This window comes from Chiloscyllium punctatum, chromosome 27, assembly GCF_047496795.1.
Source record: "Chiloscyllium punctatum isolate Juve2018m chromosome 27, sChiPun1.3, whole genome shotgun sequence".
NCBI lineage: Eukaryota > Metazoa > Chordata > Chondrichthyes > Orectolobiformes > Hemiscylliidae > Chiloscyllium > Chiloscyllium punctatum.
The window spans coordinates 11,049,497-11,074,898 of NC_092765.1; the positions used below are offsets into that span (position 1 = coordinate 11,049,497).

The 25,402-nt window shown below is 39.6% G+C and overlaps 1 protein-coding gene across 1 annotated transcript in view; it reads left to right on the forward strand.

The window, feature by feature from the left end:
• The window catches only part of LOC140453410 (receptor-type tyrosine-protein phosphatase U-like), a 476,064-nt gene that overhangs the window by 340,058 nt on the left and 110,604 nt on the right, over positions 1 to 25,402 (forward strand). The window contains exons 20-22 of the mRNA XM_072548057.1: positions 10,663 to 10,862; positions 15,462 to 15,549; positions 17,843 to 17,913. Coding sequence (XP_072404158.1) covers positions 10,663 to 10,862; positions 15,462 to 15,549; positions 17,843 to 17,913 — 359 coding nt within the window. The remainder of the gene's footprint in view (positions 1 to 10,662; positions 10,863 to 15,461; positions 15,550 to 17,842; positions 17,914 to 25,402) is intronic.

Sequence of the window (25,402 nt, forward strand, 5' to 3'; positions counted from 1 at the left end):
ATTTTTAAAAAGAACTTATTTGCTATAATAATTACACACCAAAGTTAGTATTTAATTAACCACAATTATACACTGAAAAGTAGAGAATCTCTTCCCTAAATACCTGCAGAGTAAATAGTTCTCTTGCTGTACCCCTTTTCTGTATGCTTTTTCTATATCTGCAAAAACAACACTTTTCCCCATTTCTAATAATGTTTATCTTAGCCACTCTTTTGTTTTATATATTTGTACAAATATTTGCTGAGTTTCATAATCCATTTTGCCTTTCTTTATATGTGTTTTGTGGCTTTCTGTTGACATTCGAAGATTTTGGAATCCCCTAGTTTCCCACTAATAGAACATAGAACATAGAACAGTACAGCACAGATCAGGCCCTTCAGCCCATGATGCTCTGCCAACCATTGATCCTCATGTGAGGTAAACCTAATTTATGAATTCTAAAATTTCTGTGACCATATGCAAGTCCAGCAGTCTCTTAAATATCCCCAAATGACCTTGCTTCCATAACTACTGCTGGCAATGCATTCCATGCTCCCACAACTCTCTGCGTAAAGAACCCGCCTCTGACATCCCCTCTATACTTTCCGCCAAACAGCTTAAAACTATGACCTCTCATGTTAACAATTTCTGCCCTGGGAAAAAGTTTCTGGCTATCAACTCTATCTATGCCTCTCATTATCTTGTACACCTCAATTAGGTCCCCTCTCTTCCGTTTTTCCAATGAAAAAAGCCCGAGCTCAGTTAACCTCTCTTTGTAAGATAAGCCCTCCGTTCCAGGCAGCATCCTGGTAAACCTCCTCTGAACCCTTTCCAAAGTATCCACATCTTTCCTATAATAGGGCGATCAGAACTGGGCACACTATTCCAAGTGCGGTCTAACCAAAGTTTTATAGGGCTGCAACAAGATCTCATGGCTCTTAAACTCAATCCCCCTGCTAATGAAAGCCAAAACACTATAAGCTTTCTTAACAACCTTGTCCACCTGGGTGGCAATTTTAAGGGATCTATGTACCTGCACCCCAAGATCCCTCTGTTTCTCCACACTGCCAAGAATCCTGTCTTTAAGTCTGTACTCAACTTTCAAGTTCGACCTTCCAAAATGCACCACCTCATATTTATCCAGGTTGAACTCCATCTGCCACCTCTCAGCCCATCTCTGCATCCTGTCAATGTCACGCTGCAGCCTATAACAGTCCTCTATACTGTCAACCACACATCCAACCTTTGTGTCGTCTGCAAACTTGCTGACCCATCCTTCAATCTCCACATCCAAGTCATTAATAAAAATTACAAACAGTAGAGGCCCAAGAACAGAACCACTCACCACTGACTTCCAGGCAGATTATTTTCCTTCCACTACCACTCGCTGTCTTCTGTCGACTAGCCAATTCTGTATCCAGACAGCTAAATTTCCCTGTATCCCATTCCTCCTGACCTTCTGAATGAGCCTACCATGGGGAACCTTATCAATTGCCTTATTGAAGTCCATATACACAACATCCACCACTCGACCCTCATCAACTTGTCCAGTAACATCCTCAAAGAACTCAATAAGATTTGTGAGGCATGACTTGCCCCTCACAAAGCCGTGCTGACTGCCTTTAATCAAGCTATGCTCTTCCAGATGGTCATAAATCCTATCCCTCAGAATCCTTTCTAACACCTTGCAGACGACAGACGTGAGACTGACTGGTCTGTAATTGCTGGAGATTTTCCTATTTCCTTTCTTGAAGAGAGGAATTACATTTGCCTCCCTCCAGTCCTCAGGTACAACTCCAGTGGAGAGCGAGGATGCAAAGATCTTCGCAAGCGGCGAAGCAATCACATTTCTCGCTTCCCAAAGCAGCCGAGGACAAACCTGCTCTGGCCCTGGCGACTTGTCAAAATAATGTTTGTCAAAATTTTCAACACATCAGCTTCCTCAATCTCTATCTGTTCCAGCATGCTTACCTGCTCCTCAATGGTTTCATTCACTACAAGGTCCTTTTCTTTAGTAAAGACAGAAGCAAAAAACTCATTTAGGGCTTTCCCTATCTCCTCAGACTCCACACACCAGTTCCCTGTGCTATCCCTGATCGGGCCTACTACTTCTTTGATCATTCTCTTATTCCTCACATACGTGTAAAATGCCTTTGGATTCTCCCTAATCCTTCCTGCCAAGCCTTTTTTGTGCCCCCTCCTGACTCTCCTGAGACTATTTTTGAGCTCCTTCCTCATCCGACTGTAATCCTCTAGAGCTGAGCAAGATCCTTTCTTCCTCCACCTTACGTAAGCTGTCTTCTTTCTTTTGACGAGAAACTCCTCCACTCTCGTTATCTAAGGTTCCTTTATCTTACCCCTTCTTGCCTGTCTCAAAGGAACACATTTGTGCATCACTCGCAACAACTGTTCCTTAAACAGTCTCCACATGTCTATACTGCCCTTTCCATGGAACAATTGCTCCCAGTCCATGCTTCCCAACGCACGCCTGATAGTAGCATAATTTCCTTTTCCCCAATTAAATATCCTCCCATTATGCCTGCTTCTCTCCTTCTCCATAGCTATGTAGAATGTGAGGCAGTTGTGGTCACTATCATCAAAATGCTCTCCCACCCTGCAAGATCTGACACCTGCCCTGGCTCATTGCTGAGCACCAAATCCAAAATGGCCTCTCCCCTCGTCGGACTGTCAACGTCCTGAGTTGGGAAACCCTCCTGAACACACCTTACATAAACAGCTCCTTCCATCTGCTCGAAGGAGGTTCCAATCAATATTGGGAAAGTTAGTCACCCATTACAACAACCCTACTCCATTCACACTTTTCCAAAATCTGCCGACATATGCTTTCTTTAATCTCCCTACTGCTATTGGGGGGCCTATAGTAAACCCCTAATGAAGTGACTGCTCCCTTACTGTTCCTAATTTCCACTCATACTGACTCAGTAGGCAGACCCTCCTCGACAATGGTGACTTCTGTAGCTGTGATACCCTCTCTGATTAGCAGTGCTACACCCCCTCTTCTTTGTCCCCCCTCCCTATTATTTTTAAATGCTCTAAACACTGGAACATCCAGCAACCATTCCTGCCCCTGAGAAACCCATGCCTCTGTTATGGCCACAACATCATAGCACCAGGTACTGATCCATGCTCTAAGCTCATCACTTTTATTCCTGATACTCCTTGCATTAAAGCAAACACACTTTAACTGATCCCTTTGTTCTTTCCCAGGAAATTCCTTCCCACTAGCTGGTCTACCTCTTGTTATTGCCTCATCTCCATCAACTCTCACCACCGGTATATAGCTCGGGTTCCCACTCCACTGCCATACTAGTTTAAACCCTCCTGAACAACTCGAGCAAACCTCCCATCCAGGACATTGGTCCCTTTCCAGTTCAGGTGCAACCCGTCCTTCATGTACAGGTCCCACCTTCCCCTGAAGGCATCCCAAATATCTACATATCTGAAGCCCCCCCTCCTACACCAGCTGTGCAGCCACCTGTTAAGCTGTGCCCGCTCCCTGTTCCTAGTCTCGTTATCTCGTGGCACGGGTAGTAAACCCGGTAGTAACCTTTGCCACTTTGTATGCATTAGCTTTCAATTTGATACCCTCCTTTACTTCATCAGTTATCCATAGCTGATTATCCCTTTTCCTACAGTTTTTCCTTTTCACTGGTATACAAATACCAAACATTCATTAATGAAGTGTTGTTGCCAATGCCAAAGTTGCTGCCAAAGCAGTCAATTCTACCTGTGCATGTCGAGTATTATGCAACAAAGACAACCAAATCAAATTAGCCTCCCTGCCACCATGTTCACAACACAGTAAAACTAAAAAATTTAAAGACTCTAAAATTGGCCCTCATTGTTCCTAGCCAGACTTTTTGAGTAACCATTCCCAGTCTCACTGAATAATTGATACTAAATACCAAGTTCATAGCTTAAACAAGAGACTTAACAATTTATTAATAATACAGTAACTTTAAATGAGCAAAGTTAAATAACAAATTAATACAATTAATGTCTATTATTTAAACCCAGTAACTTCTGTTTTCAGCCCGATTCACACAAAAGACAGACAGACAAACGTAGTAAGTGTTATGAAATTGTGCAGAGTACTCATGAAGTGGAAGGCAGGAAGCTAGAATTTGATTGTAAAAATGATAGCAGGAAAGAGTGTGTGATCCCTTTAAGAGGTAAAGTGCTTTCTAAGCTTAGAGATTTATATAGAAGAATGTGGCTGTAAGCAGCTACAGATTAGACAGTTCTGAAATCAAAACATATACCAGTTGGCTGTTTGATTGAAAATCTTGGCTTGTTTTGATGTCTTGGCAACCAGCTTGAATCAGCCAGTTAATTTAAACCAAGCACTTAGAGATTGAAAGCCAATTGAATTTAAATCTGATGGTTTTGACAATCTCTGACCAATGTTATGAGAAGGAAATTGGTATGTCATCGATAATGTCATTGATAATATCTTAGCAGAAGGTTTTTTGAAATTTCGTGTCAGAGTAAATAATACTTAGCTCTCACACAAAACCTGTAAAAATAAGTTCTATAAAAAAAATGCACCATAAAAAGGTGCCATGACACTTTTAGCTTAGAGTCCCCACAAGAAATTACAGAGAAAGCATCCCTAGCAGCACGATCAGCAGAATAAAGGCTGGAGAAACAGCGGAGAAGGCAAATCATTCCAGAAGACACATTCTGTGTGAACTTTGAGAGACAAAATGTTAATATATTATTTTCTTATTATTTGGATTTATATAAGTGGGATCTGTATTTATTGTAACAGCATACCAGTAAAAATACTCAGTTAGGGAATAGTTAGTAGTTAGGGGGGAGATTGTTCAGTTAGTTAGTAATTCTGTTACTTTGTTCCTGGTTAGGATTAAATAAATAAATTGTTACTTATAAAGTGAGTATCAGGGATTCTTTTCATTTAACCACTCATTTAGTAGATTACAAGGGGTAAGGTAAGCTTATCTGGGTGTTTCTGGATTAATTACGAGAAGGGAACTCATCACAACAGATTGGAGCCAGTGTTTCAGTTTAGTTATCAGAGGGATTCAATCTTTTCCCCCTTGTAGCATAAGAAATAAATGAAAATAAAAAGAAAGAAACATCGAAATAAACCAGATTATTTAAACAGCAAATACATTGTTTTAGAGGTAAATAGGATTGTCTTTTGATTGATTTTCTGAATGCATCAATCAATGCTTTTTCTAGTGCACTCTGAGGAATGTTCAATAAAGCTTGTAACTTAGTTTCTACTCCCTGAACTTCCAATAGCCTAATAATGGGATAATGATAATGCCAGTGGGCTTTCAGCATTAACAGCCAAACTCCTTTTCTCAGAATCCCCCAGTGCAAAACAGTTCAAGTTATTTTGGTCGCTCCCTCTATTTGACAGCCATGTTCTCTCCCAGCTTGGCTGGCACCAATTCTGAGGTACTGATCTCATTAATGATCAAATGTTAACTATCTGATTAAGCACACTGTCAATCGAGAGTCGAAGAGTCTACTAAATTGTTTGATCAAGCAGCAATTAACTTCTAGGCCTGACCTATAAAGCAAATAACAGCTTGTATGTTCTCTTTTTAAAAACGAACCACTGCGCACAGTCCAAAGATCATTTTTGGCTCTCAGCTCTCAGCAAACTGAAACAACAAACAATAAAATTAAAATAATGAAAAATCAGCAAGGTTTCCAAGATTAGATATCATACCAATGTGGTGGAGCCTTCTGATCATCAACCACTCCTCTCATTATTGTCCTCCCTCTTGACTGTCCTGCTCAATGCTATCCTCATCATTAATCCCCCTGACAGCTGTCCAATGGCTACCTTTTTCATCAACAGTGCCCCAAATGAACATTTATATGCTCACTTCAATGTCCATAATCTCAAGGAGCATTGAAAAGGTGGTATCAATGTTTAAAGATCGTGATTATAGCTTATTGTCAAAAATGTCCTCATGCTTGGAATAAAGGAATTTCTTTGTTATTGTTTGCCAGTAGGAATTTGCCTTATGGGTCCACATGCTCTGTCATTCTGAACGATAGACAGACTTGAGATGAGAGAATGTCTTAAATTAATCAAAGAAAATAATTACGAACCAACTTTAAGAAACTTAACTTCTGATCTATTATCGGAGGTTTCCAAGAGAAACTAATCAAATTATGCTGTTGGTCAAAAACTTTTGAAAACTATTTTTTTTGTCAACAATAAAAATTCAAACAGTGAGAAAAGGCCAAAGCTTGGAGTTTTGTTGCTGGAGGCAAAATGTTAGTCTGTTACCTATTTCTGGAAGAACTATTAAATAATTTACTGGACCTTATCAAATCAGAACTAAGCTAAATTATGTGAATTATACAATTATTACTCCAAACAGGGGGTAACATCTCAAGTGCATCATGTTAATTTATTCAAGTGGTACTATGACAGGGAGGATAGTCAGAATGGAAGTTTATTTACAATGAAGAATGCAATAGAGAGTAAAATAAAAATATCAGAATTATGGGAAATTAATCATAAATTGGAAATTCAAACATTGGCCCTGCAGTGATCAGATTAGAAAATATTGAAGTACTTAAAATGTTAGATTTCAAAATTATGCTATCTTGTAAAAAAAACTACTAGAGTGAAGTACAATTGTTTTTACAAGCTTACAAATCAAATTGTATAAATTGTCTTTGGCTTTACATGATGTTCATGTAGGTGATGCATCCATAAAACAATACTCTTACAGATTCAATCCAGAGAAGTTAGCTCAAGTGATTGAAGAGATCAAGTTTCTGGTGGACAATTATATTATTCATGTTGTGCACTAAGTCATTGAATCTGGAGCGCTCCTCTTGTGATAGATCATACTGTAATCACAAGGGAAAATTCATATTTGATTCCATGATTAGGGGAATCTTTTGGGAGGATTGGACAAACATAATTTGTTTTTAAAATTGTTTTCTTAGAAAATATTGGCAAATTTTATGATGGTGGTACTGTAAAGGTCACATTCCAGAATAATCTGTCCTGCTAGATCATTTTCTTTTTATTTCAGCTGTTGCAGTCACAGAAGGCTGTCACCAAATTTGCTTACATAAAACACTAAAATAAAAGCAAAACAAATCTAAATTTAGAACACAAGAAAAATCTTTAAAAATTCAGCAAAGCAAAGTTTCAGCCTATTCACCAACATTATTAACTTACAACAATTCAAATGTAGAGGAATTACACCTCTATGTCAAACTTTCATTTTCGCTTTAACTGATTCTCTTCAGTTTCTGCCCTATGAACATGCACCCTTTTTACAAGAATACTCCCAAAGCAGAAAGCTTAGCCTTTCTCAGCTTCTCATAAGCTGTGGATTTCTAATCATTGTTATAGACCAGACTAGACCCACCTCAAAATATTTTAAGTAGGTAGTCTAGACTATAAACTTTTCTTATTTAAAAGTTGGATGTGAAGTGCCATGTTCCAGATGTGATGTGACTGGTAAAACCACTCAAAGTTAAGCAGATCGTAATTTATTCAAACACTGAAGTTAAAATGCAAACAAAAAGAGGAATTTAGAATCACATAACTATTGGAAAACTTAACCAAATAATACATTCAGTCAATATTACTAATTAACTACCAGTATAGTAACATTTCATAAACACACCAATTGGCAAAAGGTGGATTCAGACACAAATTCTCACATGTGGTTCTCCAGTCCAGGGAGAATAGCAGCTCCCAACTCTTTTGAGAACCCATAGCTTCTGCTTAAAGCTAAACCTAAAAACTAAAGAAACCTAGAAAGCCTGGTTTGTGAGAGCTGGTGACACCCAAGTACTTTCATAGTTCCAACTTAAAAAAAATGAAGGCCTCAAAAATTGTTTACATTCTTAGAGATAGCGTGTCACCTCTGCTTTACAACCTGTCTTCAAAGAAAATACAGGATAAAGCATCCTCTTAAAGTGACAGCATCATCACACTATTCGCTGCTGGGTAGAAGTTGTACAAATTAATCTTCTCTATTGAGATAATCTACTCTCTTATCTGCTCTGAAACAAATCCTTTCCAGGAGAGAGAATACGGATGTAGGTTTGCTCACTGAGCTGGAAGGTTCGTTTTCAGATGTTTCATCACCATACTAGGTAACATCATCAGTGAGCCTCCAGATGAAGCATTAGTGTCATGGCCAGCTTTCTATTTATGTGTTTAGGTTTCCTTGGGTTAGTGATATCATTTCCTGTGGTGACATCATTTATTGTGGTGATGTCATTTCCTGTTTGATACAGAGACTATATTTTGTTTTTGACCACAATGAGGTCTTCTCCAAGCTACATTAAAAACTCTCAATCTCTACATGTTCTAAACTGAAAACTGAAAACAAGTAAATATCCTTCAATATGTATCCCATCATAATCAACCACAGTATGAATAACTTTTCAAGAACATTCCAGCAGTTTCCTGCTTTCTGACACATATTGGATTAGGTAACTATTCTGAAAGGACTTTCAAATCTTTTTTTTTCAAACAATCATAGTAAAAAAATGCCAAATGCAACTATTTTCCTATCCAGACTCAAAATGTCACACACATTTTATCACATAGGTACTACTGATTGATTGTTCAAGGGAAGTAACATTGTTTATCAATATACAATCATTCCATTTGGAATGAAAAACACACCAGCAACCCATCAACAATGTCAATTATGCAGTTATGTTGTATACAAGGATGACTTAGTTGTGTCAACTCAAACCTGAGAATAGTCCTTAAGGAAATTGTTTGATCAATTACAAAGAGCTGTTGTGGTCATAATTTGCCTAAAAGTAGGTTTATCTAAACAAAAGTGACTTGTTTGGATCATCATAAGGCCAAGTAGCAGCTGAAAAAGTCTATCATGCATTTATTTTCCTGCACCTCAGATAATACTTGAAATTTTATGGAATATTGGCAATAGTAGATTTTATCAGAAGTTCTTTTATGAATTTTAGCAAAGTAGGAGATACACTTTCAAGTTTGTTAAAAGAAAGCAAGACATTACAGGATTCCTTAGAAAATGTCAAAACTGCTGATGACTGCACTGGCTTTAACAGCACCAATTTATGAAAAGTCATTTAAACTGTTTTTTGATGCCTCTGATGTCAGTGTCGGTGGAGTGTCATTAGCAGAAGATAAGATAGAAACCAAGTGTTATACTTCTAGAAAATTAAATTCAGCCAACAAAAATCTTCAAAGTTGGAGAAAGAGTCACTGGCCTGCTTTTGAAGTCTAACATCCAACAGTTCTGCAGAGATTGTTGTTTATATGGGCTATAATCCTTTAAACCTCCTTGAAGAATTTCATAATGAAAATATGAGACTCTTTCATTGGTTCTTAATCCTTGTAACCTTGTCAATTGAGTAAGCAATGGTAGCATGTAGATAAGAGCGATACATCACTGAGGTTGAGTGTCTGTAAAGGATATTGCCCAGAAAAAGAGTTGAATCTTTATTTTTGCTGTTTATGATAAGATTATCTAAAATTTTATATTTATTTAGACACACATGCACATACATATATTTTTATTTTATTTTTTGTGTTGAAACTTTCTTCTTTAGTTAAAAGAGCATTGGCAGCCTCAGGTGCCAGTGACTGAATACAGTAGTAAACAAATTGCAAAAATAAAAGTTCATGGTCTATCAAACTAAGTTTTATTTTCAGTTGTGACTTGTTCAGTATTGCCAACTACTGAGATCATGCACTGTGCCACTTCACTCTTAATGCTTTTGTTGGGATCTATTATTAACAGCATCAAAAATACTGCAATGCTCAAAGAAAGATGCAGAAATATTATGGAAGTTTCAAATTGATTCCAATTGATTGTTAATATGTAAGACTCCAAAGTGGGTGCAATTGTCATAGATTTAATTATCCTGTTTGTGATAATTAAGAAAACAAAGCTTCCTACAAATGATGTCAGCATGAGGAGAAAATAAGATTTCCCATTTTGGATTTATTTTAAAGATTGAGTTTTTGAAAATGTAGCCTATGTCTGCTTCTCTCAATAAGATCCTTCCATATGAGATTGCTCAATACATGTCACTCTTTATTAAATGGGTTTGGTGACTCAGCTGGACAGCAAGATGTTACCTTTTATCTTAAGCTGATTTTCATGGTGACAGGAATGTCCCTCTAGAATCAACTACTGGCATTTCTGTGGCATAAACCTGATGGCAATTTCTAAACAGCTAATAGCTCCCAAGTATCCTGAGATACATGGCAGCATGTTGCCATCCCTTTGGTTCAGCAAACACTTGCCTTTTCCAACAAGAAATGAAAAGATGCATTAATGGTAAGAAAGGATTAGAAGTAATTGGGTTATTTTATTTACTTACTGCAGTGATTAGAATGAGGGCCAGATGGATCTCATTGACAGAAGTAATGCTGCAACATTGTGCATCAGTTACGTTGTTATTCAGTGAAATTTGAGAGGTTTGGTAACCACGGGGAGAAAATATTTTTTATTTGCAATGTGCAATCACAAATGCTTCTTTTAAATTTTCACATTAAAATACTTGTCGCTAAGAGTCAAAAATGTTTGCCAGTTCCCTTTAACCCTCCCACAAATGAACCTTCTGACATTAAATTCACTTGGAAACCTTTTGAATCCTTGTGGTATTAACAATTCAGCCTTCTTTCCTTTTCTTTCTCCCCAGATCCTCCAAACAATGAGCAGCACAATATGATGAATCAATCAATCAGCTTATCAGAAAACCTCTCTCAGAGACCTTGTCATCTAGCTGGCTTTCCTTATCAGACTCCGAGGCTGTACCGTGCAGTTCAAGTGGCTGACCTTCGTGAACACATCAACCAAATGAAATCAGCTGAGGACAGTGGCTTCAAGCAAGAGTATGAGGTGATGACAGAGAATATCAAATAGCCTGTGCATTTATTGCTGAGATTATTTCAGATCTCTTCGCATGTATAGAGTCATAGAATCATAAAGATGTACAGCATGCAAACCAACCCTTCAGTCCAAACCATCCATGCCGACCAGATATCCCAACCCAATCTAGTCCCACTTGCCAGCACCTGGCCCTTATCCCTCCAAACCCTTCCTATTCATATACCCATCCAAATGCCTCTTAAATATTGCAGTTGTACCAGCCTCCACCACAATCTCTGGCAGCTCATTCCATACACGTACCACCCTCTGCGTGAAAAAGTTGCCCCTTATGTCTCTTTTATATCTTTTCCCTCTCACCCTAAACCTATGCCCTCTAGTTCTGGACTTCCCGACCCCAGGGTAAAGACTTTGCTTATTTATCCTATCTATGCCCCTCATAATTTTGTAAACCTCTATAAGGTCACCCCTCAGCCTCCGACGCTCCAGGGAAAACAGCCCCAGCCTGTTCAGCCTCTCCCTGTAGCTCAGATGCTCGAACCCTGACAACATCCTTGTAAATCTTTTCTGAACCCTTTCAAGTTTCACAACATCTTTCCGATAGGAAGGAGACCAGAATTGCACGCAATATTCCAACAGTGGCCTAACCAATGTTCTGTACAGCCGCAATATGACCTCCCAACTCCTGTACTCAATACTCTGACCAATAAAGGAAAGCATACCAAACGCCTTCTTCACTATCCTATCTACCTGCGACTCCACTTTCAAGGAGCTATGAACCTGCACTCCAAGGTCTCTTTGTTCAGCAACACTCCCTAGGACCTTACCATTAAGTGTATAAGTCCTGCTAAGATTTGCTTTCCCAAAATGCAGCACCTCACATTTATCTGAATTAAACTCCATCTGCCACTTCTCAGCCCATTGGCCCATCTGGTCCAGGTCCTGTTGTAATCTGAGATAACTCTCTTTGCTGTCCACTACTCCTCCAATTTTGGTGTCATCTGCAAACTTACTAACTGTACCTCTTATGCTCGCATCCAAATCATTTCTGTAAATGACAAAACGTAGAGGGCCCAGCACCGATCCTTGTCGCACTCCACTGGTCACAGGCCGCCAGCCTGAAAATCAACCCTCCACCACCACCTACCTTTGAGCCAGTTCTGTATCCAAATGGCTAGTTCTCCCTGTATTCCATGAGTTCTAACCTTGCTAATCAGTCTCCCATGGGGAACCTTGTTGAACGCCTTACTGAAGTCCACATAGATCACGTCAACTGCTCTGCCCTCATCAATCTTCTAAAACATGAATTAAATATTTCTATTCAAAGAACTGAAAAAAAATCTTGATTTTAGTAGAAGTCACTTGATTAATTTTGTGATGATCCCAAGATCTTTTTGTGACTGTCAGTTTTCAGTGTTATTCCAAAAAGAGACGAACAATATATCACAAGACTATTAATGCATAATCCAGAGACTGCAGCAATGTTCTGGCCACCTGGGTTCAAATCTGCCTATGGCAGCTGGGGATATTTGAATTCAATAAAAATCTGGAATTAAGAGTCTAATGACAACCATGAAACCATAGTTGATTTTCGGAAAAACCCATCTAGTTCATTCATATGGAAAAATTTCCTTCAGGGAAGGACACTGCTACCTTTACCTGATGTGGCTTATATGTGACTCCAGGCCCACAGCAAAATGGTTTACTCTTAACTGCTTTCTGGGCAATTAGGAATGGCAATAAATTCTGGCCTAGCAAGTGATACCCTCATCCTGTCAATGAATGAATAAAAATGAAGTCTTAGCGCTTTATAATCTTGAGCTGTATCTACAATAACTGCATAAGGAATGTTAATTCTGACAACATTTTACATTTGTCAGAGTTAGGAATGACAGTCTGATGGATAGAAGATAATTACTCATTACAGATATCCATATGTGACATCAAGAGCTTCCTGGTTGGATACTGCACAAAGTTAACTGACACTGCTCATACAATCTTTCTCCAGATTTCTAGTTGAATAACTTTGGTATAAGGGTAAACTTGGCGCCCTTAAGATGCAATCTTCCAAACTCTGGACCAGGCAGCCTGGGTCCAAGACCCATCTGCTCCAGAAGTGTGACATAACATTTTTGAAATGGTTGATTAATAATACCTAAAAGGGCAAACTTATGAGAAGGGCTTGCTAGCTTGTATTCCCTTGCGTATAATATATTTGAGATGGTTAGGGTGACTACAAGATTTTATAGATAGATTCAAGCTATTTTCTTGGCTGGGGCAATCTTGAATTGGAGTGGGGATTGTTTTGAAGGGAAACATTGAATGGAGGGAGCCAGAACCTCAAAATTAGAGCTAGAATGTTCATGGGTGATTTCACTAATCAAAAAGCCATTGAAATATTTTGGTGGCAAATTTCAAAACTAAGATTTTATTATACAACTATATTTAGGTTTATGGAACCAAAGTTAATACACAAATCAGTCATGAACCAGTGACTGGTGGTACATGCCAAATGGGCTGATTCTCCTAATCTGTTTGTCATGTTTCTCTATCTCTATTTCTGTTGTCCTAAAGAGATATTAATTTCATTTATTTCTCACCCTTGTCGTTCCAAGTGATGTCGTCCCTTTAATGCTAGCTTTACCCACTGAACTGATGACGTGGAGGTGCTGGTGTTGGACTGGGCTGGACAAAGTTAAAAATCACACAACACTAGGGTACAGTCCAACAGGTTTATTTGAAAGTACAAGCTTTCAGAGTGCTGCTCCTTCCTCAGATAGCTAGCTGACAAAGGAGCAACACTCTGAAAGCTTGTACTTTCAAATAAACCTGTTGGACTGTATCCTGGTATTGTGTGATTTTTAATTATGTCCACTGAACTGAGACTGCCTATTTTATCTGCAGCCAACAAGGCAAATATTCATACTGTGAAGCAGTCTGCTATTGGGAAATCTATTGCAGTTCATGTAATTTTTTTACACCAAAGCTATTGAATATAACTGAATAATTCACCAGTTTCGCATCAGTATTAAAATTGTAACTCCTCCAATAAGTGGACTGCTCTATTATAGAAGTATTTTCTAGTCTGCTTTTGATCATTTAAGGTGAGATTTATGATTTAAAAAATGCAACCTTAATTCAGTTATAAAATAACACAGGAAAATAGAATTGAATATTGAGTTTTTGTTTATCTAGAATTAAACAACTTGGAATTTAAAGTAGATTGTTGCAAGCATGTGAATTAAATTTCAATAATGTAATCTCATTTTATTATGTTGAAATGTCAACTTAAACATTCATGTATTGAATGTATTTTCTAAATGAACAATCATTAATTGGCATTTTCACCATTTGGGTATTCAATTGTAGGAAGTTTGAGGAAAATACATTAGATCAGCACTTTCTGACCTACATGAGCAAGAATAGCAGACCACTTTTCAATTTCAAGAATATAATTAAACCTTTTTAGCAAGACTAATCACTGGTAAAATCATGTGTTCACACCTATTAGGTGATCTTTGGCTTGTAGGACACTGTTCTTGCAACATAGGTGGTGAACTTAAAAAGAATCATTGTGATTGTATCTGTAAAAATGCAGAATAGTTAACAATGTGAATGTAGCTTTCCTGATAACTGAGTGAGTATAAGCCTCACTTTGGGAAAACATAGAAGTAACCTATTTACCTCTCAAGACTGTTCTGCTATATTTATCTTAATTCTATTTAACCATCTTCTTTAAAATTACTTAATGGCTTTTTTGTAACAAAATATTATAATGGACCAACCTCCATGTTGAAGGCCATGTTGAAGGTAAATTAGAGATACTGATGTCAGGGAAGCATACCCATCCATAGAAAGTGCAGTATTTAATCAAGAAACATATCTGTGGCAAAAGCCATTTTGTTGCCTCCTTTGAGGAAGACCCACCTCATATTAAGTGCCAATTAGGTACTTATCTAGCATCGGGGAAGGGGGTGATGTTTATGAAAATCTCACTCAAGCACTGGCAGTCAATCAAAGGCCAGCAGCTCTGCTTTGCAGGTGGTGTCACTTGGAGCAGTAACAGCTGGTGGCAATGCACCAAGCAGAGACCCAGGGTCCCCACTGAGAAACCCCATGCCAAAGGTATATCAGGGCAGGGTAAGGAATTATAAGAAGGAGATGACAGGGGCTTCAATAACAAGGGCAGTTAGTTGCACCTAACACCACCCTGCCTCCCCTCCAGTCCTGGTCCATCTCCCTTGATCAGACACTGACTGCCTTTGTATCAAAAATGGGAGCCTGAAGGTCACCCTGACAAAGTTTGCTTTTTGAGCTTCCAACTTGACAAGATCCCACAACCATTTGTTGAATATCAACTGCAGCAACATAATACCCTTAGGTAGATATATGAGCATACTGCACTGGGTTTAATCAGGAAAACAGCAGAGTCTTCATTTTTCAAACCTCCACCTGATTAAGTGCCCCCCCACCCCAACTCCAAAATCACCTGGAAGGAAGGCATTAAGTTGCATCCTAAGAGTCAATGTTATAGAGAAGAATAAAGAACAAAGAAAGCAGGCAAAGGTTGTGCACTTACAGAACATTTTAACTGGACTTTTGTTCCCTCAGAGCCTCGTTCAAGGCCAGTCTTCATGTCAGAAAATGTCAAAGAAGAGAAAACGATGTTCCAAAAGTCAATGTGTAAACATCACTATTAGTAAGTGCACAGAGAATATTTATTTGAGACACTGTTGAATGTGTTGGCCTTCAAGTTTCTATGGGTAGTGAATCTACTATTTAAACTTAGAGGATGTCGACTGGTACTCTGAACACTGATCCATTATTGGAATTTGCAGGGTCACTGGGAGTACACTTCACTTTCAAAGGTCCAGCTGTTTGCTAGAGTCACTCCTTTGACTCCCATCTGCTCCACACACTAGAAAACGCAAAGACACCCATAAAAGCTCTAGCCAAAGATCTGAATAGCTCCAAAGAAAAGGTATAGTTCAGGTGGCATTCCTCTTCAACAAAAAAAACTCACACAGATCTCTAGAGTGCTTGTTAAGCCACATTACTAGGTGCCTTCAAAATACTAATGAGACAGGATCATGGAATGATAAAACACCGAAAGAGGCTGGTTGACCTGTGTGCTTTTGTCAGCTGTTTAATAGACCTAACCGATTAACCATATTTGGCTGCTCTTTCTCTATTGCCATGCAATTCCTTTCCCTGTGAGTATTTATCCAATTCTCTTTTGAAATTTCGATAGAATTTGGTTTCATTTCCATTAAGATGATGAATTTCAGATTGTAACAACTTGCTGCATAAAATAAAACAAATTTTTCTAGTTGGTTCACTCAGTTACCCTAGATCCGTGTTTCCCAGTTACTAGCTTACCTGCCAGTGGAAATAGTTTCTCCCTATTTATTTTATCAACCCGCTCATTATTTTAATCACAATTAAATCTTGCATTATCCTCATCAAAGCAGAACAAGCTTCTTTATGCTCTTCATGTATATGAAGTCATTCATTCTTGGTTGATTTCTGCTTCATAGCTTGATGAGGGATATGTGTGATGAAGCACACTGCTGAATAGGTGTAGGGTGTCAAATAACATTACAATGGAAGACCAGTAGAATTATAATATCAAGTTCAATATTATGCTGAGTGTTGATTCCAAACCCTAGAGGTTTGGTTTTGTCAGCCTGAGTCCCTCGTAGCTTTATGCCTGCTGATGTGGTGTGAAATTGCTGAACCAAACATCATAGAGTGAATGCATTTTGAAAAGGTGGCACAAAATGAGGAGAAATCAAAACAAAGTGAATTCTTCACACACAAAGTAACTCCAGTAATGAAGTCTTGAGTAAAACTGTCAAAGGGCATGAAATGTTTACTGTTTGAAATTTAAATGGTGGCATTCCTTTTTCCTTGGAGTAATGGCTGGTTTCCCAATGCTACTAAATAATGAAAGGCAATGGCATTCCTGATGAAGTGCTTATACTCCTAGTCCTCGGATGCTGCCTGACCTGCTGTGCTTTTCCAGCACCACACTTTTTGACACAGGTATTGGCATCTAAAGCAAAAGAATTGCAATGTACTCCAAGACTCTGTTGTCCTTCAGTAAGCAGTTGTGTGAATTGATGAACTTGATACAGAGTCGTCTAATGAGACTCTTGATATGGAAAGATCAAGGCAATCAAATGCCAAATGAATGCAAAACCAGTCAGAGTAATTCAAATCCAGCATGAAGCAGAACCAGATTTGATATACTTTTATTATATCAACAATTTCTTCCATACAGCACATTGCATCATAAAAATACAACTGTAGACTTTCAGTGTACTGAAGTATTCCTCATTCACTGCCATCAATTTGAAATCTTGATAATTAATTGTATAAATCTTGACCAACTAGCTCCAGGCTCGCAATTTTATGAGAATGAGTTCCTGCTTCTTCCTTTTAATTTTCTTTCAAGGAATCTTTTTTTTTCCTTATCCTTGAAAAGAACTGTTTCCTGGGGTACTGTGGATATTGGTAGCCCTTGACACTTTCCATTTTAAGCTGCTGTGTAAGCCTTGCCAGAAGCATTCTTTAATGGTCATAACACTAAATTCATTTAATCCCATTCAATCACTGTCCCAGAGACTGTAGTATCTTTAGAAATCTGACCACATCTCCAAAGAATGCAAATTTTTGTGGAGAATTTTATCTTGCTGAGAATTGTTCTATTCAAAATATTAATCATTTGATCAAAAGTTTCTGGCAAACAAGTTGCAATATTATTTATCAGGATTTTATGTTTACCTTTACAAAGCATTTAAAATGCATAAATGTGATGGCAAGGGACATAGGTACTTTCTAATGGGGAGAAATTCTCTATTTTGCAGAGAATGGAGAATGAATGTTCCTTTTGGGAACTTTGCTCAGTCGTACTCATTTGTTTCAGTTCCAGTATGTACATCCCTTTTTATTATTACTATATCTAACGAGCTCTTAAAAATATATTGCAGATGATTGTCGTCGAGCCACCTTACCTCCATATCTGGAAGATCCTGGATTTATTTATATGAGCTATGCAGATGTAAGTGACACTACCTGTAATTATGCTTAACTCTCCCCACTTGGTTGAAATAAAGTTGCTGTATGTCGTGATTAAGAGAAAATAGCTTGGCTATATTCATTCTTCCTGGCTCATAAATGGCACTTTGGACAAGACACTAAAGAGCCACTAGCACTGTTAGAACTGAGCAGGAATTGTAAATGGAAGAGTCAGCTCACTTGACTGGTAAGCCAGTGTGAAATAATTCCATGAAGGCCGGTATCCCGTCGACAATTCACCCTTTAGTTACTTGTGCATTCTACACGGCACTGACCCAATCACCTCAGTGCCAGCTTCTAGAGTAAGCTGAACCTGTGATATTCTGTTTATATCTGTCAGCTGGACTCCTTGATTGGACCGGGTTAACAGCCCCAGTCAGGAAACTCATTCTATGAGATCCACCTAGCTGATCTCGTTCCAATCATTACATCCCTTCCCATTTAAGTCCTGGGACATAGGCCCGTTCTTTTTCCTGCAGCTTCTCCTGGGATATTTTCGCACCAGGTCCAGTTACTCCAGCTGTGCCATAGAGAGTGAAGGTATGTACCAGACTGTAGCCCACTCTTGCACCCAGAGCGTCTTGACCTATACTCATCTTCCGGCAATAACGGAGTCAAGGCTGCAACGTCCATGTTTGGCATGTTAATCTTCATTGCTCAGTCCTTTGAGTACAGGAGTTGGGAAGTCATGTTGAGGTTGTACAGGACATTGATGAGGCCTCTTCTGGAATATTGTGTCCAATTCTGGTCGCCCAGTTATAGGAAGGATATTATTAAGCTGGAGAAGGTTAAGAAGAGATTTAGCAGGATGTTGCTGGATATGGAAAGTTTGAGTTATAAAGAAAGGCTGGATAGGCTGGGACCTTTTTTTTCACTGGAGCCTAGGAGGTTGAAAGGCAACCTGATAGAAGTTTATAAAATAATGACAAGCATAGATAGAGTTAATGGTAGTCCTCTTTTCCCTAGGATAGGGGATTTCAAGACTCAGGGGCACATTTCTAAGGTAAGAGGAGAGAGATCTTAAAAAAAGAAATAAGAGGCAATGTTTTTACATGGAGGGTAGTTCGTGTGTGGAATGAACCTGCGGAGGAAGTAGTGGATGGGGGTACAATTACAATGTTTAAAAGACATTTGGATAAATACATGAATTGGAAAGGTTTGGAGGGATGTGGATCAGGAGCAGACAGGTGGGATTAGTTTAGTTTGAGATTATGTTTGGCATGGACTGGTTGGATGGAACGGTCTGTTACCATGCTGTCTGACTCGAAGACTCTATCTGCCATGTCCAACTCATCCTTAGAGGTTTCTTCGATGCTAGGTGGAGGTGAATAATCCAGGGGTTATGACAGCCTTGACAATGTTCTGGGAGGCCAAAACATTATTTTGGTCCTGCCCTGATTGGGAAGTTGCAGCTTTCGTTTGGTCCACATGTTTGTTCAGGACTGCATCCTCGAACCAAACTTTGTATGTTATGGGATTTGACCTCATGCCAACCATACCACTTACTCATGAAGGGCCATTCTCCTGGTTTTGACACCAAACTTTATTCCCCAACATAAACTGCCTCTCTCACTTAAAGGAGTCTTGCTTCCAAAATTGGTGTTCCTGATGCTGTTTCACCTCCTCCTTCAGGACCAGGAAGATCAGATTTAACCTGGTGTGCAGTCGTTTTCTCATTAGTAACTCTACAGGAACTAGCCCTGTAATTGCAAGAGGGATGGTCTTATAATCAAACAGGAACCAGGACTATTTGATATCGAGTGAAACTGTAGACACTTTGTTCAGCCTGCTTTCTTTGGAGTGCTCTTTCCACCCCACCATTGGATGATGGTTGGTATTTAGCTTTTGTGAGATGCTGAATACCATTCAACTTTAGGAAATACTCATGTTCCCTGCTGGTAAATGATGGCCCGTTGTTTTTGATCACCACCTCCAGGAGTCCATGCATTGCAAAAGATGCTCACAACTTTTCAATTGTTCCCGTGTTTGATGAATGAACTCTACACATGTCCAGCTACTTTGAATGGCCATCCACTAGACAAAAAACACAGAGACTATGAAAAGACCAACATAGTCAGCATATAACCAAGTCAAGGGTTTACACAGCTATTCCCATGAATCTGGAGCAGCTGCTATTGCAAATTTTGTCCTTGTTGGCACTCTTGGCATTTCCCCACCAATGCGCTATGTTGGCATCCAATCCTGGCCACCAGACATAATTTCTCGCTTACATCTTCATTTTGGAAACCCATGGATGACCCTGGTGGAGTTCAGCCAGTGTCTGGGAATGACATTTGCTAGGAACAAGCAGTCTTGTTTCCGTAGAATATACTGTCCTCTATGGTGATCCGGTCTCACTGGGTGCAGAAATGTTTCAATTCTGGTTGTGATGGCTCTTTTGTTTCCTCCATCACCACCAGCTATTTTAGACTTGCTGATGATATCCCACTTCCTGTGTCCATGGTCGAATATTGTCAGCGGTGACTGGAAGGGTCTCCAGAAAGTTTAAGTTTAGAATGGCTGTTCTCATGGCAGCACCACCGGTGGGTATCCACCAGTAGCAGGCAGCTCAAGGCATCCATATTTGCTTCCTGGCCTCCCAAATGGTTCCTAGCTGTTATTTTACATAATGAAAATAAGAGCCCACCGCTGAATTTGACTAGAAACTATGGGCAGCAGTGCCTTGTTAAGTAGCCCATGCAAGGATTTATGGTCCATTACTTTGAGAAATTCATGTCCATAAAGGTATTGGTGGAACTTTCTCACACCAAAAATGACTGCCAAACCTTCCTTCTCTATCTGGGCATATCTCCATTCGGCATCAGCCAAAATCCAGGAAGCATACACTATCAGGCATTCCTCTCTGCCAGGCCATGGTGAGCCAATACTGCCCCAATACCATACAGGGAGGCATCACACTTCAGCACCACATCTTGCTTTGGATGGTAATGTGCCAACACCTTGGACAATGATAGCTGCTTCTTCACTTCCCTAAAGACTACATCCTGGCCTTGAGACTATTTCCAAAGCTGCACCTTTGTCAATCACAAATGTAACAGTGCCAGGATGGAGGTCAGATAACATATGAACTCTCCATAATAATTCACTCACCCAAAGAAAGGCCTAAGCTCCAGTACAGACATGGGAGCTGGGCACCTTTAATTGTCCTCACTTTATCCTCCAAAGCAGGGAATCTAGCCTTGTCAAATCTGTACTCCCACAAGTCACTTGAGGTGTCTGGAACACGTGCTTTTCCCTCCTAAGATGTACCTCACCTTGGAGAAACATTAAAGCACTATGTCCAAGTTTTCTAAATGCTCTTTGTCTTCCCTGTTATTAGCACATCATCCTGGAAAATGATGGCCTGAGTAGACTTTGTAAAATGTTCTCCATCATCTGCTGGAAATTGCCACAGTCTGATGATATCCCACAAGGTTGTCTTATATATTGGTACAAACCCTTATGGGTATTAATTGTAGCATACTTCTGGGAATCTTCAACTAATCGTAATTGGCTACGTATGGCTCATGTCCAGCTTCCTGAAGGACATGCCCACTGCCAGTTTTGCATACAAGTTTCCTATACAAGGGATTGAGTATTTATCCAGTTGCAAAAAGTAGTTTACCATTTGTGTGAGAACCCCATAGAGGTGAACTGACTCGTCAGGCTTCACAATCAGTACAAACATTGCTAACCACTCCGCAAACTGGACTGGTTTGATGATCCCTTCACTTTCCAGCCTTCTGATTTCTGCATCTATTTCTCCTTGTAAGGCAAATGGCTCTGCCAAGTCTTGCAAAATTGGTGTTTGGTCCACATGTAAGGTGATCTTGCCTCCTTTTATAGTGCCTAGACCTCCCTGAAAAAATTCCTGGTATTTAAATAGGACATCACTCAGGCTGACATTTTCTTATCAAAAACTTTTGAGCTAATCAAGTTGAATCCTTCTCAACCGATTTTGCCCCATCAAACTTTAGCCTGAATCTTTTACTACAATCAGGTATAACTGAACCAACTGCTTCTCATAAGAAACCAGAGGTTGTATGCTCAATCTGTAAAGGTTCCTCAGTATAGGTTTTCAGTCTAGCTGAGGTCTTATGCAAATTGCTTGAACTATAGTGTTTCCAGTCAATATTTGGAAAGTTAAAGTCCCCCATAACAACTACCCTGTATATTTGCTCATATCCAGAATAATCTTTGCTATCCTTTCTTCGACATCTCATGAACTATTTGGAAGTCTATAAAAAACTGCCACGCCTATAGAAACCACTCTCCCCCCCCCCCCACCCCCTCAAGAATATTGGGTACCCCTCTTGTTCAGAGGGGAAAATAGAGGGGTACCAATATTCTTGGGGGTGGGGGTGTGGTTTCTATAGGCTTCGCAGTTTTCTATAGGCTTCCAAATAGTTCATGAGGTGCCAAGGAAAGGATAGCAAAGATTATTCTGGATAGGAGCAAATTTAACAGGATAATTGTTATGGGGGACTTTAGCTTTCCAAATATTGACTGGAAACACTATAATTCAAGTAATTTAGATGGGTCAGTTTTTGTCCAATGTGTGCAGGAAGGTTTTCTGACATAGTATGTACACAGGCCAACAAAAGACGAGGCCACATTGGATTTGGTACTGGGTAATGAACCCAGCCAGGTGTTAGGTTTGGAAGTAGATGAGCACTTTATGATAGTGACCACAATCCAGTTATGTTTACTTTAGCAATGGAAAGGGATAGACTGCAGGGCAAGAGTTATAGCTGTGGGAAAGGCAATTATGATGTGATTAGGGAAGATTTAGGATGCATAGGTAGGGGGAGGAAACTGCAGGGAATGAGCACAATTGAAATGTGGAGCCTATTCAAGGAACAGTTACTGTGGGTCCTTGATAAGTATCTACCTGTCAGGCACGGAGGAAGTGGTCAAGCAAAGGAGTCATGGTTTACTAAGGAAGTTGAATCTCCTATCAAGAGGAAGAAGAAGGCTTATGTAAGGATGAGACGTGATGGCTCAGTTAGGGCGCTTGAGAGTTACAAATTAGCCAGGAAGGACCTAAAGAGAGAGCTCAAAAGAACCAGGAAGGGACATGGGAAGTCATTGGCAGATAGGATCAAGGAAAACCCTAAGTCTTTCTGTAGGTATATCAGGAATAAAAGAATGACTAGAAAAAGGTTAAGGCCAATCAAGGATAGTAGTGGGCAGTTGTGTGTGGAGTCTGAGGAGATAGCTGAAGCACTAAGTGAATATTTTTTGTCAGTATTCACACTGGCAAAAGACAATATTGTCGAAGAGAATACTGAGATACAGGATACTAGACTAAATGGGATTGAGGTTCACAACGAGGATATGATAACAATTGTGAAAGTGTGAAAATAGGTAAGTCCCCTAGGCTGGAAGGAATTTATCCTAGGATTCTCTGGGAAGCCAGGGAGGAGATTGCAGAGCCTTTGATCTTTATGTCTTCATTATCTACAGGAATAGTGCCAGAAGACTGGAGGATAGCCAATGTTGTGCCCTTGTTCAAAAAGGAGAGTAGAGACAACCCTGGTAATTATAGACCAGTGAGCCTTACTTCAGTTGTGGGTAAAGTGTTGGAAAAGGTTATAAATGATAAGATTTATAATCATCTAGAAAGTAATAAATTGATTAGGGATAGTCAACACAGTTATGTAAAGGGTAGGTCATGCTTCACAAACCTTATTGAGTTCTTTGAGAAGGTGACCAAACAAGTGAATGAGGGTAAAGTGGTTGATGTTGTGTATGTGGATTTCATTAAGGTGTTTCATAAGGTTCCCCACAGTAGGCTATTGCACAAAATACAGAGGCATGGGAATGAGGGTGATTTAGTTGTTTGGATCAGAAATTGGCTAGCTGAAAGAAGTCAGAGGGTGGTGGCTGATGGGAAATGTTCATCCTGGAGTTCAGTTACTCGTGGTGTACCACAAGGATCTGTTTTGGGGCCACTACTGTTTGTCATTTATATAAATAAACAGGATGAGGGCGTAGAAGAATGGGTTAGTAAATTTGCAGATGACACTAAGGTCGGTGGAGCTGTGCCAAAGGATGTTGCAGGTTACAGAGGGACATAGATAAGCTGCAGACGTGGACTGAGAGGTGACAAATGGAGTCTAGTGCAAAAATGTGTGAGGTGATTCACTTTGGAAGGAGTAACAGGAATACAGAGTATTTCCTTAATAGTAAGATGCTTGGTAGTGTAGATAAGCAGAGAGATCTCGGCATCCATGTACATAGATCCCTGAAAGTTGTCAACCAGGTTGATAGGGCTGTTAAGACGACAGATGGTATGTTAGCTTTGATTAGTTGAGGGATTGAGTTTCAGAGCCATGAGGCCATGTTGCAGCTGTACAAAACTCTGGTGCAGCCACACTTGGAGTATTGTGTATAGTTCTGGTCGCCACATTATAGGAAGGATATGGAAGCTTTTGAAAGGGTTCAGAGGAAGTTTACTGAGATGTTGCCTGGTATGGAGGGAAGGTCTTATGAGGAAAGGCTGAGGGACTTGAGGCTGTTTTTGTTAGAGAGAAGAAGGTTGAGAGTTGACTTAATTGAGACATATAAGGTAATCAGAGGGTTAGATCGGCTAGACAGTGAGAGCCTTTTTCCTCAGATAGTGATGGCTAGCATGAGGGGACATAGCTTTAAATTGAGTGGTGATAGATTTAGGACAGATGCCAGAGGTGGTTTCTTTACTCAGAGTAGTAGGGGCATGGAACGGACTGGGTGCAACAGTAGTGGACTCACCAATTTTAAGGGCATTTAAATAGTCATTGAATAGGCCTATGAATGATAATGGAATATGTAGGTTAGATGGGCTTCAGACTGGTTTCAAAGGCCAGCGCAACATCGAGGGCAGAGGGGCCTGTACTGTGCTGTAATGTTCTATATTCTATTTATATGTGCATTGTATATCATATTGAGCCAGCTAGCTTGGAACCACGTCGTAAAGTAAGCCATCCTGACAAACATCTGACAGAAATAAAAGATTCTACCTGATGTCTTCAGGGGAAAGGAGAAACTTATTAGCATTATAGAAGCCCCATAAAGCCGTGAGTCTGACTATTTCACTGATGGAATTCCAATGTCAAGACCAATTCCAAGTGAATATTGCCTTTCTACCCATGCCTTGGTGGACTATTGTCTCCAAGTAATCTTCAAGGCTTTGGATTCAGGAAGTAGTCAGATTGGTATCATAAAAATGCTGACAGGTTCTGAAAATGGTCCCTTAGTACAGTCTGAATCAGCTCCACATCCCTCTATGCAAAAGGTTGTCAGTTCCAATGACAGCCACATTTGCCTCAAGGGGGGAAACAGCATCAGGGAGCCATCCAAATATGTAACCATTTGAATTTGCTTTCCCTGTATCTTAGAAGCCTCTCTGTAAACAGGGAAGTTTGCACTATTTGTGATGAACTCAAAAAGTTGGAGTTATGCAGTTATACTTAGCAGTAAACAGAGGAGAT